The sequence below is a fragment of the Diorhabda carinulata genome, chromosome X, assembly GCF_026250575.1.
Source record: "Diorhabda carinulata isolate Delta chromosome X, icDioCari1.1, whole genome shotgun sequence".
NCBI classification, from domain to species: Eukaryota; Metazoa; Arthropoda; class Insecta; order Coleoptera; family Chrysomelidae; genus Diorhabda; species Diorhabda carinulata.
The window spans coordinates 20,640,763-20,658,385 of NC_079472.1; the positions used below are offsets into that span (position 1 = coordinate 20,640,763).

General features: G+C 31.6%; 1 protein-coding gene across 1 annotated transcript in view; it reads left to right on the top strand.

Moving 5' to 3' along the window:
- Positions 1 to 17,623, top strand: part of LOC130902367 (uncharacterized) — a 34,389-nt gene that overhangs the window by 14,528 nt on the left and 2,238 nt on the right. Inside the window, exons 9-21 of the mRNA XM_057814463.1 lie at positions 581 to 713; positions 811 to 958; positions 2,898 to 3,072; positions 4,233 to 4,282; positions 7,033 to 7,087; positions 7,273 to 7,422; positions 7,525 to 7,662; positions 11,127 to 11,283; positions 12,578 to 12,763; positions 13,752 to 13,936; positions 14,855 to 15,041; positions 15,441 to 15,607; positions 16,398 to 16,527. Of these exons, the coding sequence (XP_057670446.1) occupies positions 581 to 713; positions 811 to 958; positions 2,898 to 3,072; positions 4,233 to 4,282; positions 7,033 to 7,087; positions 7,273 to 7,422; positions 7,525 to 7,662; positions 11,127 to 11,283; positions 12,578 to 12,763; positions 13,752 to 13,936; positions 14,855 to 15,041; positions 15,441 to 15,607; positions 16,398 to 16,527 (1,861 nt within the window). The remainder of the gene's footprint in view (positions 1 to 580; positions 714 to 810; positions 959 to 2,897; positions 3,073 to 4,232; positions 4,283 to 7,032; positions 7,088 to 7,272; positions 7,423 to 7,524; positions 7,663 to 11,126; positions 11,284 to 12,577; positions 12,764 to 13,751; positions 13,937 to 14,854; positions 15,042 to 15,440; positions 15,608 to 16,397; positions 16,528 to 17,623) is intronic.

The window sequence follows — 17,623 nt, forward strand, 5'->3', positions numbered from 1 at the left end:
CGCATCATTTTAATCTTATTTCTCATTATTTCTATGTTTATCATTTGTTGTTCGAGTGCCATTTCTATATTGATTCTCATACCAAACTGCTTCAGTATGCTGTTGTCTGGCCTCTCCAGAAATTTTCCCTATTTTCAGATTTTTCCATCCATCGCACATTTTCCTTGAATTGGCTGAGAAGATATTTATTATATCATCTGGAAATATGATGAAAAGCAATGAACTCAATATCCCACCTTGCCTTACTCCTTCTGTGATTTTCATTTTTTTTATATAAACTCATGATTGTATTTCGTAAGTCGACATTTATTTTCCTTCTTTCTAAGCTTTCCCATATTTTTACCCTCCGTACTCCGTGGAAAGCTTTCTACATATCAATAAATCCAAATAATGCATCTGTACTTCGGCGGCCAGCTTTATCTATGATTTATTTGATGGTAAATACGTGATGTTGTACACCTCTACCTTTGCTGAATTCATTTTTTGCATAATTTCGTGTATTTTCGTTGACGTTTGGTACCAATTTGTTATCTAGGATTTTCCATTAATTCAATTGATATCATAATAAATTATTTTTCAGTATATCGGAGAAGATGTTTTTAGTACACCCAACATCCACCACGCAGCTCTTGTTTCGAAAAAAGCACCAGTCTACTTCTATGAATTTAGTTATAGAGGACAAATGGGAGTACAGGATCTACCAGTTTTTCCAGGTAACTTTTGTATGAAATAAATTATATAAAACTAATATATTATTATAAAGTAGAATTATCCAAGTCTACGGTTTGACTGGTACAATCAATCTTTCAGGTGCAAATAATGTTGGTCATACCGAAGATCTTCACTACTTGTTTGGAGGAATAGAGGGTGTATCAGAACCATTATCTCAGTTTCCTGATGAAGATAGAAAAACTATGAAAAAGATGTTGACGCTTTGGACAAATTTCGTGAAAACTTTGTGAGTGGATAAATAAGTTTATTTTATTTTCAGATAAATCCATCCAGAAAACCATAATGTAGTGGTAAAAGTAGAAAAAACATTTTCTTCATCGTATTTATTACTTTTTAAGCAATATTCAAATATTTTGATTACAAACTAATTTATGTTACTTAATATGATTATAAAGAAAAACCAATGTTATCTAAAGAATTTACAGTAGTAAGAAGTACAAAGTAAAAAAAACCAAAAATGATTTTTTAAACTACTGGAAACTGGAAATAATAAAAAGGATACAAGATTTATAAAAAACATAATTGTGATACAAACATAACAAATTGATATTATGACTAGATGTGAAGAGTAATTCTAATAAAAACTATTAGAAGATCCTGAATTGACGAATAATGAAGAAGACATCAAAGATAACGAATTGGTAACAATGAGGTAAGTTACAGATACTATACAAAACTAAAAACCGCAGAGACTACAGATGATGTCAATATCACCTCCGAAATGCAACAGAATTTGGAAGAAAAAGACATTAACTGACATCAAACATGCTTAAGAAGAGAATCAATTGAATATTAGTAGTAGTCATACCATCATTTACAAAAACTGAAAGTGCTTGTGACAATTATTGCAGAATAACTTAGATAACTAACATTTTCTGAAAGACATCAAGATATCGACGAAGGGTAAAAGATGAAGATAAACTACAACAAAAGCCAATCCGTCAACCTCAAGCAAAGAATGAAATACCGACTCGATCAGAGCAAGAAAATAAACGATAAATAAATCCAATAGACAAATACCTGGCGTGACATTATAACATTCGCATTAACCGTTGTACAAATGTTGTACATGTTTCGGAGTGCTTTTAATTTGTGCTAGTTAACGGTAGAGGAGCTGAAACGTGATAAAAGTGAACGAAAACTGAGACATAACAAGACCACAAGTTTGTTAAATAAACAATGTTCTGTGATCAAACGTTGTAGCCTTTTTAGAGGAAAAATGATTGAATTGAACTGAATAATGTATAGTATAATAATAACTATTCACATATGCCTCGTTAAAAAATTCAAAACATAATACATAAAAAAATAACACATAAAAAAAATCGTTGTGCGATCTCCTAGATCACTAAATTTAGTCTCAAATGTTTAGTTATTTGAAGCATGGCTTTGAGCAAGCTACAAATCTCAAGTAATTGAGAAAATAAAAATCCCAGCTTAGTTGTAGAATTACACATGAACAGCTGAGAGGCGTGACTCTACCAATAAAATATAGATATGGATATTTGTAGCATGTTTTATTTATTCTTAATTTCGCAACCTTTAAAAAATACAATTATATCCTTATGTAATTGACTTATTCAAATAACTCCAGCACATTTAACTTAATTTTGTTTCAAAATATTATGTCTAATGTATCCCATTCTCTTGCTCGGTTTTTAAAGTTTATCTATCGGAAAGTGCAAGTTGTAGTTTGTCCCAAGGTGTAGTATTCTAGAGTTTCGCAGTACATCTCACTTGGAAAGAATGCGGATAGAGGTTTCGTCTTCTACGCAGTAGAAAATGCACGTTGCATCCTCTGCTACACCTAGCGTCTTCATGTGTTCATCGAGACCGCATTGCTTCTATTAGACCCCCGTTGATATTCGTAAATTGTTTTTACTTAGGTTGTTAAACTAATTAGATTTTTTTTATTATAGGTTTCCTTTTCCTCGAAATCTATTGGAAGATAACTTTATTCTTTTTGCCTAGCTCATTTACCTTTTTCAGGTCCAGGTATTCCCAAACCACATCACATCTTATCGGAGCTCTAATATCTGCGTAGCTGATAATGATCTTCTGTCTTCGATAATTCGTTTCTAAATTGAACTGCGCACATTTTTAGATTACAAATTTTCCCACAAGGAGTATTGGAATTTTTTTGATATAATTTTCTTATTTTCCAGAAATCCCACTCCAGTCAAAGATGAACTTCTCAATAATGTTTCCTGGCCTATGATGAAATGTGGTGAACCTCTGAATTTTTTGAGTATTAATAGAACTTTAGTACCTCTAGTCAATCCCAAGTATTACACAAAAGTGAAACAAGTTTTAGATAAGTACGTTAAGCCGCCATATTATGTATATTAATTTTTTATTTATTTATATCTGTACTTAATTAGTTTAAGCAATAAATATTACATTTTTTGAATGACTTTTCGTTCAAATAATTTCCCTATTGTATTCAACTAAAGAAGCACGGTGGGTGGAAATCCAACTCAGTTGCGTAGGGTTACTTAGACGACTCGATAAAAGCAAAATGGATTCCGCAGTGAAAATTTTAACGGGAACAACTAGAACGACTTCAAGCAACATTGTGAATGTTCACGATCCTATCAACAATCAAATATTTACTAATACCACTATAGACGATGTTATTTCTTTGAACTCGTTAAATGTAGCCAATTCAAGTACTAATAGTAATGTAACTTCTTCCTTACTTCAAATTAATAATGCTCACAGCTGTAGTTTTAATATTACTTCACAAAATAAAAATTGATGAAAGTTTTGTCGAATTTTTTCAAGTCTACGGACGTAGAAAAGTTTTCTTATGAAACTCGTGAGTCAAGTTACTTTTTTTCTTTTTTATCACACTTGTTGCATAAATATTATATTATTTAGTGCAATTTTATTTCACTACCATATTTACATAAGGTATTGTAAATCTTAACACTAAGATTAGATAGCTTACTGAACACACTATTCATGCTACTAGTATTCACGCGTACATTATTTGTTACGCGTTTCGATAACCAAATCAGATACTCAGATACTGAAGGTAAGTCACAACTTGCAAACTGTCTATATACTCGTAAAAAGTGTTTCCTAAGTGAACTGCAATATTGTAGTGGGCGCTTCTTCACTCCATTTTAAGAAGAAAAGTTGCAATAAACTTGTGTGAATAAGTGTTGTCGTTAATGAGATACAGGGTGTTGAATAAATGAGCCCAGATTGTAAGTGATATTTATTCGTTCTGGTGACGATACAAGAAGTAATACGAAAGGTTATGCATGTATCAAACCTAAAAACTCACGCAAAAACCGAATAAGAAATTTTAATCGTATGTATTTTTTTGTGTTAGCAACGATGCCAGCGTTTACTAATACTGAAATGGCTATATGCACTTTTGTATGGATTAGCAAATGGTTATAGCTAGAGGCTAAACGTTTATATACTCAGCGTTATCTAAATCATGTTCTGATACGTTTACTCATTTACATATATTACATCTCGTTTACAAGAGACTGGAACTTTTGTTGAATCAAAGAATATTATTGGACGACCCAGAAATGTGAGAACTCCTCATTTGGAAAACTAGATTCTTCAAATTATTGACCAACATCCGGAAACGAGTACCAGAAAAATTTCTGATGAATGTTAGTGATGTTAGTAACTGTTTGGAATATTCTTAAAGATAATTCATTGTTTCTATATCGCGTTCATCGTGTTCAACATTTGCTACATACTGACTATCTGCTCCGTATTCGATATTATCAATGGATTTTGAACAGAATTGCAAACAATCCCAAATTTTAAGCCAACATTCTGTTTACGGATGAAACCAACTTATGGCATTATGAATAATCATATTGATCAGGTATAGGCAGCTGTAAATCCACATGCAACAGTTGTTACACGGTTCCAGAACTCCTTTTCGGTCAATATTTGATGGAATCGTCGAAGAATATTTAATAGGACCATTTTTTCTTCCTGCACGTTTGACACACCTTCTTTTTCTAGAGTTTATTTTGGAAGATATTCCTCTTATTATTAGAAGGCCCATGTGGTTCATGCATGACGATGCTACTCTACATTTTGCAGTTATTGTACACGAGTTTTTAAATAACGTTTTTCCAGACGATTGGATCGGAAGATTTCCATATATTTGGCCCCTAAGTCACCTGAACACGATCCTCTTGATTTTTATGTGTGGGTGTATCTAAAATCGCTCATTTACACAACCCCGATATTTTCAACTTCGATCATTTCCACGCATATATGGAATTATATTCAGTATATTCAATAATAATTATCCGTTTATTTATATCGTTAAATGGATAAAATATTAATCACATTTTTATTTACATCTCATTAAAATTAATTTGTTTGGAATCAGAAAATGACCTATCTTTCTACTTCGCCCGAAACCCGTGTATTGTTTTTTATATTGATTATTTCAATTTGAGAAATTTGTATACCATCTTTCACCAATTGGTTTTAATATATGAATATATGTATGTACTCGTATGAGCATAACTGTAAATTCGAATTATTATTATTCCAAAACTTTTTTATTTATACTACAACTGATAATATTCAAAAGGATACAGGATAAATATAAAAATACTTATTTGTAAAGTTGGAACCATACATTTTACAAAGTATCTTAGATCTATCGTCATATTCAGAATAATGAGAAGTACTGGAATACAGAGGGGCTCTGAGAAAACAGTCTATCTCGATATTTAATACATTTCAAGCAAACACTGAAACTCGTCGATTTTGGTTCCAACATTTTCATGAACCTGCTTCTTTCATTCTCCTATCCATTTCCTTAACCACCCATTGTTAGATAGAAAATATACCACGGATAGCACATCATCAGAAAGACGTTCAGATGAAATTTTCATAGATTTTCTATATCTATCTCGTCTGAGCAATACTTCAAAAATGGTATATTTTATTGTAAAGGAGCTGCTATTTCCATTTGTGCTAATAAAACAAATTCATTGAACAGACCCAGCTGTTGGATTTCCATCTAAAACTATAGAATTTGTTAATTTCCTACGTCGTATACAATCAAAACAACAAGTCCACAATCGTTTTTTATATTCGCGTTTAACAGAGATTCAACTTTATCTTCGTTCTTCGAATTAATTTTCACCGGCTTTCGACGGATTTCAAGTTATATAAAACGAATAAGACTGCTCATGGTTAACAAAGATGTGTTGAAGACAACTATTTGAAGTATTGGCGAACTGAATAAGATCTAAAGTCAGTCAATCTCTATTCATTATCGGTCTTTTTTATATATTCGAATCATAGTTTGGTGTAAATTGTACAGTTCTAAGCTCAACTCTCCTCATTGGTGCTAACTTCCTTAGAAATTCTTAACACCGGATCATACACGTGCAACTAATCAAACAAAAGAACTATAGAAATAGTGTTAGGAAAAGTCCAGGGTGATAACTACAGTTTACAAATATATTTGCAAATAGTAACTTGCTTATATTGAGCTGACAAACTGACTGATTCTAATGAACCCCCTTTAACAGATGTAATCTAGACTTATTATGAATACTGAGATGATTTCATGAAAAGGAACGAACTGATATCAACTTGCTCAATGACACAAAATATGGGCTTACAAGAAGGGGGATATACGAGGAGATGCACCGTGGTTAACAATTGGACTGTATATAATGATGATACAAAGTAAAAGAAGATGGAGAAGTATAAGAGGTAGACAAGACGCAAAGAAGAAGAAAAAGACGAAAATAAAAAGAGTGGAAGAGAAAGATTGAAGAACAGAAGGAAAAACAACAAGTTGCAGACGAGAAAGATGTATTGAAAAAGTCAGAAGATATAATGTCAGAATAACGGGACAAATAATTGGAAAATTAAAATTAATAATAGATAAATATTCCATCTATTGTAGATTGTTCAAGTATATGTATTAACATAACTCGTTTTAAAGAAAGAACTTATTTCGAAAATCCATTTGAAACATAATTTTTATTACAATAAATTTTGATTGTTTTAGTTTAAATTCAACTTTATCTATAATTAATTCTATTTTTAATAAAGTTGTAAAACTGTTATTGCTAAGAGCCGATTATTCGAATTAATAAAATTGTTATTATGATGATTGTTTATCCTTGAAAGATTACATGTAGTCCGCTGTTTCTGAAATAATTCAGGTATGAAAATAAATATTTCTATTTAAGTAGTTTTCGTATCATTTTATAATGCAATTGTATCAGTTGATTTTAATATGTGAATTCATCATCTTGGAACAACCCACACTGGTAATTTTTTTAGCATAGTGATATTTCCAATGTTGGTCTTTCCATTATCCTTTGTGTTTATAATACTGGTAAGTCAATTAAATACTCATAAATACAATTAAAACCGTTATTATTCTGTATTTATAGAATAGGTACTTAGTTTTGTTTAAATCTCATTATTGTCATCATTATTGTAAAAGTTAATTACTATTTAGTGCAATATAATGAAAATAAAGTTTCATGTATGTTACTCAACGAATATACCCACTTTTAGTGTACCGAAAATATTGAAGGGTCAACAATTGTAGAGTTGCCACATGGAAAAATTGCTGGACACATTCTAAAAAGCGCTAAGAATAAAAACTTCTATGCTTTCCAAGAAATTCCTTATGCAGCTCCACCTGTAGGACCTAATAGATTCAAGGTATATATATTTATGCGTCCAATGTTATTTTTCGTTATTTTAAAGTATTATATCCAAAGTAAGCATTATATAACTACTATGTATGCCTTATGTTTATTTTAGGAACCGGAAGAACCAATTCCTTGGGAACATGTCTTAGAAACAAGCAAAAATACAAAAGTGTGCATGCAAGTATCAACCGATTATCCAAATTTGAACATAACTGAGGACTGTTTATATTTGAACGTATATACTCCAGTGGTGAGCCATTTTCGAAAAATTCAATTCTTATAACAATAATTTTATTACATATTTCTCATTTAATATAATTATAATTCATAAGACAATATATTTACTTCCAAGATAGGTAGTTATTTCTGATTTTTATACATATCAGTTATTTATTAAATAGGGGATTTCGACTTTTTGATATTGTTCCACTTAGTTCAGAGGGTTATGAAGCATTTTAAACGTTGGGATGAATAATAACAAATCGTAAAACCGTAAAAATGAAGCAAAAGCTTCAAGAGAATTTGTGAGTCGTTGAGTTTTAGTGGAGCATCTAACTAAATGATATTAAAGTAAAATCAATGTCTTCTACGGCCCAAGAATACTCAAAAATACTTATACCCGTATCAAATAATGAGATAGATTCTCTTGGTTGCAATCTTTGTTGAATTTTGAAAATTATTTCAGCGTTCACTTCGACCACTTCTTGACATGAAGTGTGTTGATAATTCGTTTTCTTTCATGTTTTCTCCTTTTATCATTCGCGGAGTAATAAAAGCGAACTACTGTCTAACAAACTTTTTTATTTTTGAATTATGAAATATTTTCTTTTTTCATCTCAAGCGTGAAAAGAACATATAGGTTAAGTATAAGAAAATGATGTTGGGAATTTATCGTAATCGATCAAAGAAAGTGAATTTTTTATTTGATGTACTCCTTAAGAATATATGCTACTCTCTCCATAAATTGAATATAGAATTGTTTACCTGTACCCCAGAGATAGGATGAAGCTTCACTTCCTTTATGAAGACACCGCTGAAGGTTTGTCTAACATGATTTGTTCATATGATGCTTAGTCAGTCTTATTGAAGCGTTATTTGTGACTGTTTGTATATGGGATACTCAAGAATATGTACGAAATAGAAAGATAGACCAATTTGGGGAAACCAGATATTTCCGTGAGGGACATTAGCATGTATAAATCAACCGATTGCGTTACTAAATATTTTTGCTATATCGTATTCTACAGAAAGATAAAATGTCTGGCTATTAAGTAACGAGACTACGAAAAAGGGTTTTATTATGAAAATTATACTACATTCGAATTATCCCCTTCAATATACGTCCCTCCCCTCGGCATACACATTTCCATACGTTTGATCGAAGCAGTGCTGGAAGTCTTCTTTGGTGAGTGCCTTTTGTTTTACGGCTTCAATCGACTTAAATCAAAGCAGATTTTCGTTTCGTCGCAAGTAATAACGTTTTTCATCAGTCCTGGATCTTTTTCTGACTTCTCAAGGAAATCTGAGCAGACCCATTGACAAAAAAAGCTTTTGGTACCAACTTCGCACAAATTTTTGTCATATGTAATTCCTCGTGTAAAATTTTTCTAACCGTTTCTTTATCGGCGCTTATATCCTCGGCAATAATCCGGATGCTCATTCGACGATCTGCACGCACAATTTGGTTGATTTTAGTCACTGTTTCCGAAGTTGAAACAGTCACAGGCGACCTGGGCACTGGTCATCTTCAGTGCTTTCTCGGCGCTCACGAAATCGCTTACACCACTCGCACGAGATAGAGAATTGTCTTCACAGACCTCTTGCAACAATTTGATTCGTTCACTTTTTTAAATTGTTTTTTGTTTTAATAAGTTTTGTATTTGTATAATCCGATGTTTTTTTTCATGTTTCGTTAGAGCTATGGCATTCTCTTCTAATATTTGTAGCTTCACAGTTATTACAAGGAATTTCGTAAACATTTGCTCTTTTTTGATTTTGGTCTTATTGATTTTGATATAAAAAGGGTTTTGGCAATAGATTATTGGGTTTGTTACAAATTTTAAAATCATATTTCTTGAATAAATGTTGGAATTGATATGGCAGACCATTTATGAAAGGAAGAGATATAAATTATTGATTATTATTATTTTGTGAGTTGTAAATTTTTTTTTCTCTCTTTGAAAATTGTATTAATTAGTTTTTCGTCATACATGGTTTTCGGCACGAGGAAAAACACGTTCGTTTCAAACGACTACCACACAAATACTATAATAGTGACGCAAACGTGTTTTGGGATGTGCATAGACAAGATATCTAGATACCAACGCACTACTCGTTTTTTACCACACCCGTCTAGGGTGCCCTCTAGGCGCGCAGTCTCGTTTTTTAATAGCCAGACATCGTATGTTAAGCTCTTATCATTGTATTCTTTATATAATGCTCTCATACTTTCATATACCCACTTTCGTTAATTTTATGGATTTACCTTATTATTAAATATAAACGTAGCTTTATTCCATAAATTGTCCATGAAACTGCAGTCTTTGAGCAGGATCATTTTCCTCTAATATTACAATGATTATAAATTTGTAAAACTGCAATTTATTTGTAGGTAATATGAAGGGTGCAGGGAGAAAAGAAAACATGTTACTTTATTCTCAAACTGAGTGAATAGCAAAATCTTATGATTATAGTACTAAGCTTTCAAAAATCTTTTAAAAAATTTGTTGCCATGTTTTCGAGGAAAGAAACAGTTACGTCATCTGAAACAAACAAGAACCAACCATGTCACAACTATATTTATAACAGAAAATATAGGAGCGAGTAGTTTTTTTAACAATTATTTGTTTATGCTTAAAATTTATACATGAAAGTACTTCAAACTTATTTGTTAGTTATAAACCAGGTTTTTGAAGAATGTCACCGCTCTTGGACTACAAAACCGCATAAGGTCTACAAATTAGGACTTAACAAGCGATAAAGGACCTGTAAAAGAACAAGAAATTTGAAAATTTTTATTTTGCCTTTGTAAATCTGATCACTAACCATTGAATACGAGAGGAGGCAGCATTAACTCCCCATTTTTCAAACCTGTGTTTGTGTCAAAACGCTTTCTTATTATTCCAAAAACGGCTTGTCGGTTTTAAGTGAAACTGTAGTAAATAAGACGATCATGTCCAGATTTTGCCACTATTTCCTTTAAGACTTGGGTTTTAAAAGGACATTTTTGCATGTATATTGAGTCCAAAGAAGATTTCCAATCCAAAAGAATGTTTTGTGACACACTCACTACGATTAAAAACGGTAAGTTGCAGCTTCAATTTCTAATGTCTTCTTCAAATTCTTCTGGGATATCAACACTTTTGTCACATTCCAAATAGGAGTGTCCCCTTACAGGAAAAGTAATTTTAATTTTTCTTAAGCCATAAATCTTGTTATCCAAGTTCCTGTGTCGATAATTTTGTTTTTTTTTTCGCGACGTCTCACAAGCGTCCGGCTCTTTTTCTTTTTCTCGTGTCCATAATTTTGTGTTTGATTGCCTGAATACTTAGACAAAACTCTGTACGCTACAGATTGAATATTAATTAACTCAGGACTAGGCTGATTTATTTACTTTTTGACTGTTCGAAACTAAGCATCTTTAATCAGAGAATTTAATGGCGTCTACACTTAAACTTTGAACTGAAAATGACATTTCTTTTTCTTTTGTATTAGAAACCAACTATGTCTAATCATTCATTACCAGTTCTTTTATGGATACATGGAGGACAATTCAAATTCGAAAGTGGTATATTAGATCAATATGATCCCAGATATCTAATGGATTATGATATAGTCGTTGTGACAATTAACTACCGCTTAGGAGTCTTAGGTATAGTATTTGTATACGTAAATTACAGAATATTTCTTGTAATCGTTGGTGAGACGAATAATTTATTATTATATTATTAATTATATTTTAACATAATTAAATACAAACATTATATATTTACAACAAAAGCTGGATGAAAATGAAAACTCTATCCTAGATGATGTCAGATTCCTTTATCAAAGTAAAAAATACTTCTTGGCGTAATAATAAAATAACTGATGAAAAAATTAATGGCACTATTATAAAAACGTGAGATGCTTTGTATGACATTTTTAACCTAACTTTGAGTTTTGTTACCAATAGATCTTTCCATTACAGCCTTCTTGTCCCATTTTCGCAATAAGTTCGAAATGGAGGGTTCCCAACTTATTGGTTTCCCCCCCAAATTTAGGGGAAAAAATGAGGGATGGGATATTTTAGGGGCATTATATTATATTATTTTTATAACTTCAAATATCGATATATTACATTGTAAAGAATAAGTTGTGTAACAGAATATCCACACTGCAACAGAAATGTTCAAATTATTCAATATCAATATATATGATTTTAAAAAAATCAGAATCTGAAGAAAAATATTTGTTAGGTTTCGACGATTTGTATATAAAGAATTTTAATAAATGCTGTTGCTGAATGAAATAATTTATTGATTATTAGGAATTTTTTATCTGTTTGATAATATTTGATATCTTTTTTCAAAAATATTTAATCATTTATTTTATAATTATTAAGTTTTTTTCGGGGGAATCCTTAATAATTGTGGGGATTCTAGTTTTTGATTGGTACTTTAGGGAATTTTTGAAAGTAGGTAACACTATCGAAATGGTTATCTACGTTTTCTGTGTGAGTCTGTTATGTAGTTAAATTCATTACGAGGATAGCTTAGCTGGTAAAGCTTCTAGTGCTTAACCAACAGATCTGGGTTCGAAATTTATTCCGGGTTGCTTTAATTTTTTATACGTTACAAAAACTATTCTGTAGCTCTTTTTTCCCTTTTTCTTCATTTTCCCATTTCCCTACCTCGATAAAAATGGTAATATCAAATTTAGGGGTCGATTTCAAAAAAGAGACATTAATTTTTTCAGGAGTAATTTGGTTTTTATGCCAAGATTTACTTTTCTATTTATTATTGCTAAAAGCATAACTTTTAGTTTTTTACAACTATGATTTATTTTTTACTTTCTACTATAACTTTAATAGGGTTAATTTAATCAAGATAATCACATATTTTTTTCGAATTAACCACTAAATTGTATCTATAAAATTATAAGGTATATAAAATTATTTTTTTTAGGATTTTTGTCAACATCTGACGGTACAATACCGGCTAATTTAGGTATAAAAGATCAATTGAAAGCCATCAAATGGGTCAGTCAAAATATTCATCTATTTGGTGGAGATAACAACAAAATTACCGCAATGGGAACTAGTGCAGGTGCAATGGCAATCGGGTATATAAATTTAAGTGAACAAGCAAAAGGTAAATAGAAAGAATCTCAAAAAAATAATTATCAAGTAATAAAATTCATAATATATTTTATCGCATATTATACTATTATTAAAGTAGCTTAAGTTTTACTTAAGTCAAAGCAGAATAAATTTCATCTATAAAGTAAAGGCGGGATGAAAGCAAAGTATACGAGGTCTGGCTATTAAATAACGAGACTTGTTACGAAAGAGGAGTAATATTATAAAACTTATTCTACATTCAAATGCTCCCCTTTAATATACTCCCTCCTCTCACCACACACCTTTCCATACGTTTTTTCCATTGATCGAAGCAGTGGAAATCGGTTCCCTTTCAAAGCAGATCTTTTTCTGACCTTTCTAACCTTTCAAGGAAATTTGATCAGACCCGTTGACGCAAGAGTTTTTGGCACCAACTTCGCACAGACTTTTGTCATGTGTAATTCCTCGTGTAAAATTTTTCTAACCATTTCTTTATCGGCGTTTACAGCCTCAGCCCTCATCTGGATGCTCATTCAACAATCCTCACGCATTTTGGTCACTGTTTTCGGAGTTGAAACAGTCACAGGGCGACCTGGACGCTGATCACCTTCTGTGCATTCGCGACATTCACTAAAGCGCTTACACATAGGCCTCTTGCAACAATTTATAGCACTCAGTCGGAGTTTTTTTCAATTTAACGAGAAATTTGAGATTATCTTGCTCTTGTTTTTCGTCACACATGGTTTTCGGCACGAGGAAAAAACACTACTGCACAAATAATATAATAGTGACGGAAACGTGTTTAGGGACGTGCACATACTAGATATTTAGATACCCAACGTACTACTAGCTTTTTATACCAACCGTCTAGGGCGTCATTTAATAGCCAGACCTCGTATGATGTAAAGTGTGTTAAAAAGCAGAAGAGAGATTATTCAAAAATTCGTATTCAATTATATCTAAGTAAGTGTAATTTGAGTTACAATTTATAAAACTATTGCTTATCTTGAACTTCTTAGGATTGTTGAAAGGTGTGATTTTAACAAGTGGGTCTTCAATTAGTCCATGTTCTTATCAGGATAAACCAGATCATTTCGCTTTTAAATTGGGCAAGGCGTTAGATGTGAATTTTAATTCAAATAATACCAAAGATTTACTTGAATTGCTGCATAAGTATTCAGCTGAAGAAATTATATCAGAAACTGTAAGTAACTGCACAGATATATCTACAATATGTATCGAATAAGGGTCGATTTTTATTCTTAAATTGACAATTCACAGTATGTAAATATAATCCTCTGAATTATAAACACCACCTCGAAAAGTTTATATCAGAAAGGGGGTCATATTACAACTTGTTGGAAAGGAATTTTAGGCCTTTGATCAGCAATATTAATTCTATGAATTAATAATGGACAGAATGGACACAGATTAGCAATTCATAAACAAAATAGTTTTATCTGATGAAAGCTCACACACAATATCTTTAAAAAAGTGATAGTTTGAGCAGGTATCATTAACAATAAAATTATACACCTTCATTTTGTTGAGGACACAGTTAATGATGGGGTAGATAGATCTATTTACTACCGACAAGACGGAGCTCCACCGCATTTTGCACGTGCAGTAACAAATTATTTATACGAGGTTTTTCTCTTTAACTCTTCTTATGGGGTTATTCAAAATCTAAAGTATATTTTGATAGATCAGATAATATTGTTGATTTAAAAGTTAGGATAACGGTAAAAATTACAAAATAACCCCTAAGGACATCTAAGATGTTGTGAATGGTTGTCATTTTGAACATTTAATTTTATTGTAAAGTACATTAAAAAATACATTCTGAATATTATGTGACATTATTATCTTCATTCTATGTAAAGTTTTTTAACTATCAAAATTTTACAGATTCAAAATAAATTTTCTCACTTATGATTGCACCGAATTTACAAAACTTTATATTGCTGAAAAGAGGACTAAAATCCCTTTCCAGCAAGATGCCACACGACACCCTTTCTTATTTAAGAGGGATAATATTTTCATACTATAAATTGTCAATTCAAGAATAATAATCTAACATGATAGGAAAATTTAGCAAATGTTAGAGAAACGTATTTCGTAGGTTTTCGATGACATCTACAATAATACAGTTTGTCCAAATATCATTTGGATACCTACAGTAGAGAACGAAAAAGACGAAAACGCTCTAGTGACAAAACCAATGCTGGAATCAATTTCTAATGGGAATTTTGACAGAATTCCAATGATGTTTGGAGTTGATTCTGCAGAAGGACTTTCTTTCGTAAACGGTAAGGAATATTGGAAACATAGATCAAAATATACTATTCCATACAATATTCTAAATTTAGAATATGTATCATAAAACTTCTTGATAATAAATATATCTTTATACAAAAGAAAAGTATTGAGACGACTTTTGAAATAATGAAAATATATGATTTGTTGTACCAACTTAATAAGAGTATTCAGAAAATGGAAAGAAAGTCGTAACATGATGAAGAGAAGCGATAAAAGTTGATCTATAACACAAATAAGTTCAAAACTGGATATAATTAACAATAAACCAGAAGAAATAGAAGCAAATAAAAAAATTACAGGGCTAAACACCTCGTAAACAGTATAAATATGTGTAGTACATTAAAATCAAGTTTTGTTCCAGAAAATAATTTATTTTTGAATTTTTTTAGATATAAAATCTCTCGAAAACAAAGCTAAAAAGATCGATAATAATATAAGTTTGTTATTAAACCCAAGATTGTATATACCTCCTGAAGAACTAACTTTAGCTGGTGAAGAATACAGAACTGTATATACACAATCGAAGTTCCAGGATGATATCGCTGCTTTGGTAAAGGTATGTATAAGGGCAAGTCCAAGAATTTCCAAATTTCTCGCCTTTCAACTGAAAGGGCAAATCATTCCTATTGATAGGCAGCTGTGATTTGACCAAGCTGCATCATCAAGTTTCCGTTTGTTAACCATGGATAGTAGACTACTTAGTGATTTGGGAAGAAAAGGGCAAATTTCCTTCACTATGAACAGTTTTTGCGCTATTCCGTAACCGTAGACAACACGAGGATCTACCAGAACATACTAGACATCAGGTAACAATAAAAGTAGCGGGTTTCCTCGAAGTGAATCGGCGCCAAAGAAGTGCTAAGTGAGTCCCATTACCAATAAATTAATAGCGACATGGTACAACCCGTATTATGTGATTTAATCTTTTACGTCAGAATAATGCAAGGGTGCAAGTTTGTGCCATTTTCTTGACAATAATTCACGAAGCTTTTGCAAGCTAAATTTAATCTAATCACCTTCATAAGCTATCAATACGTGTAGGTAATTTATGAAATTGGATTGTACTGACAAAACAACACAAAAACGACGAATTCGTGATATTTTTCACTTACTGGAATTCCACAATAAATATTCTTGATTCAAGCACTATGCCTGGAATAGCCTAGCAGCTGGGCTTCTACTGAAAATTTATATAGAGGTTGTTATGCCGAAATAGCCACACCTCTGATTTCTATTGGTACCATTCCTCAGGTTCTCTTCGGAAATTCAGGCTTGAAAAATTAAAAAAAGACAAATTGTCAACTCTGTCTCCCTTGAACATAGTCACTCATATTTTATTGTTTTAGTATATGGGAGACGAATGTTTTGTACTACCCACCCTTCATCATGCTGTACTGGCATCAGCTTATACACCTGCTTACTTTTATCAGTTTTCTTATGAAGGGTTCATAGGAGAACAGCATGTGCATATTTCAGGTATTTTAATTATCATATTCGATACTACCTAATAGCTTTTATTAAAATATTATTATTTTATTGAAATATTATTAATAACTTACGAGGTGTGAAAAAAATATACGCGAAATGGTAGAAATTACTTATGCTGCATCTATTTTTGCTAGTATGTACTATTCTCTATATATTGAAGCACTCAGTGATAGGTTTGAATGCATTCTGGATTGTCAGTCTGCTACTATAGCAATTTTAATAAGCAAGGCGACTGTGGTGATAATGCTCTAACTTTGACTGTTTTCAAGTGGTATAAGCAAATTAGAAATGAGTCAATTAAGAATAAGATACGTCCTCAAAAACAAATGAAAATGAGTGAAATGTGAAAAAACTGTTCGATAAAAAAATATAAAATCATGTGCTGAATGAGAAACTTAACATCATTCCTGATATTGAGAAGGCCACGCCCATAAACGATGGTGACATTTTAAGTTTTTATAATCGAACAAAAGATGCCACCACTGTATTTGTTGACATTAACGTTTGTTATTGCGAAGCCAATGGCAATTTAGAAATTGACTGAGGAAGTTGTTGATACTGACTTTTAAAAGAAGTAAATTTCTGTAAAAATGGAAACCACCCGTGAAGGCTTTAGTTGGATGATTTATTATGATTCTAAAAAGGCCTTAGCCAACAACAATGGATAGCATCACTTCGTGCAATTTTTTGTCATGAAGAACCATCAGAGAAGACTGTTTACAATTGATTCGGAGAATTTCGTTATGGTGGTGGGTCCTTCAATGATGAATGTCGGTAAAAATCGGTTATCATTCCGAGAAACATCGATGGTGTACGCAACATGTATCAAGAAGATCGGCATGTGACTAACAGAGAGAAGCATGGGAATTTTTTTTTTAAATTAGTCGCAGCGTATGTAAAAATTGTATAATCAAAGCAATAAAGCACTAGTTTTTGGGTTTCACTATTGGTAAAAAGGCACACCTCGTATTCAACATTAGGATAAAAACATTTTATAGCCAAATGTGAATTTTATGTTAACATTCACTTTTCAATATTGTATTTTTACGCACCACGTATAAAAAAAGAATATGTGGATAGATAA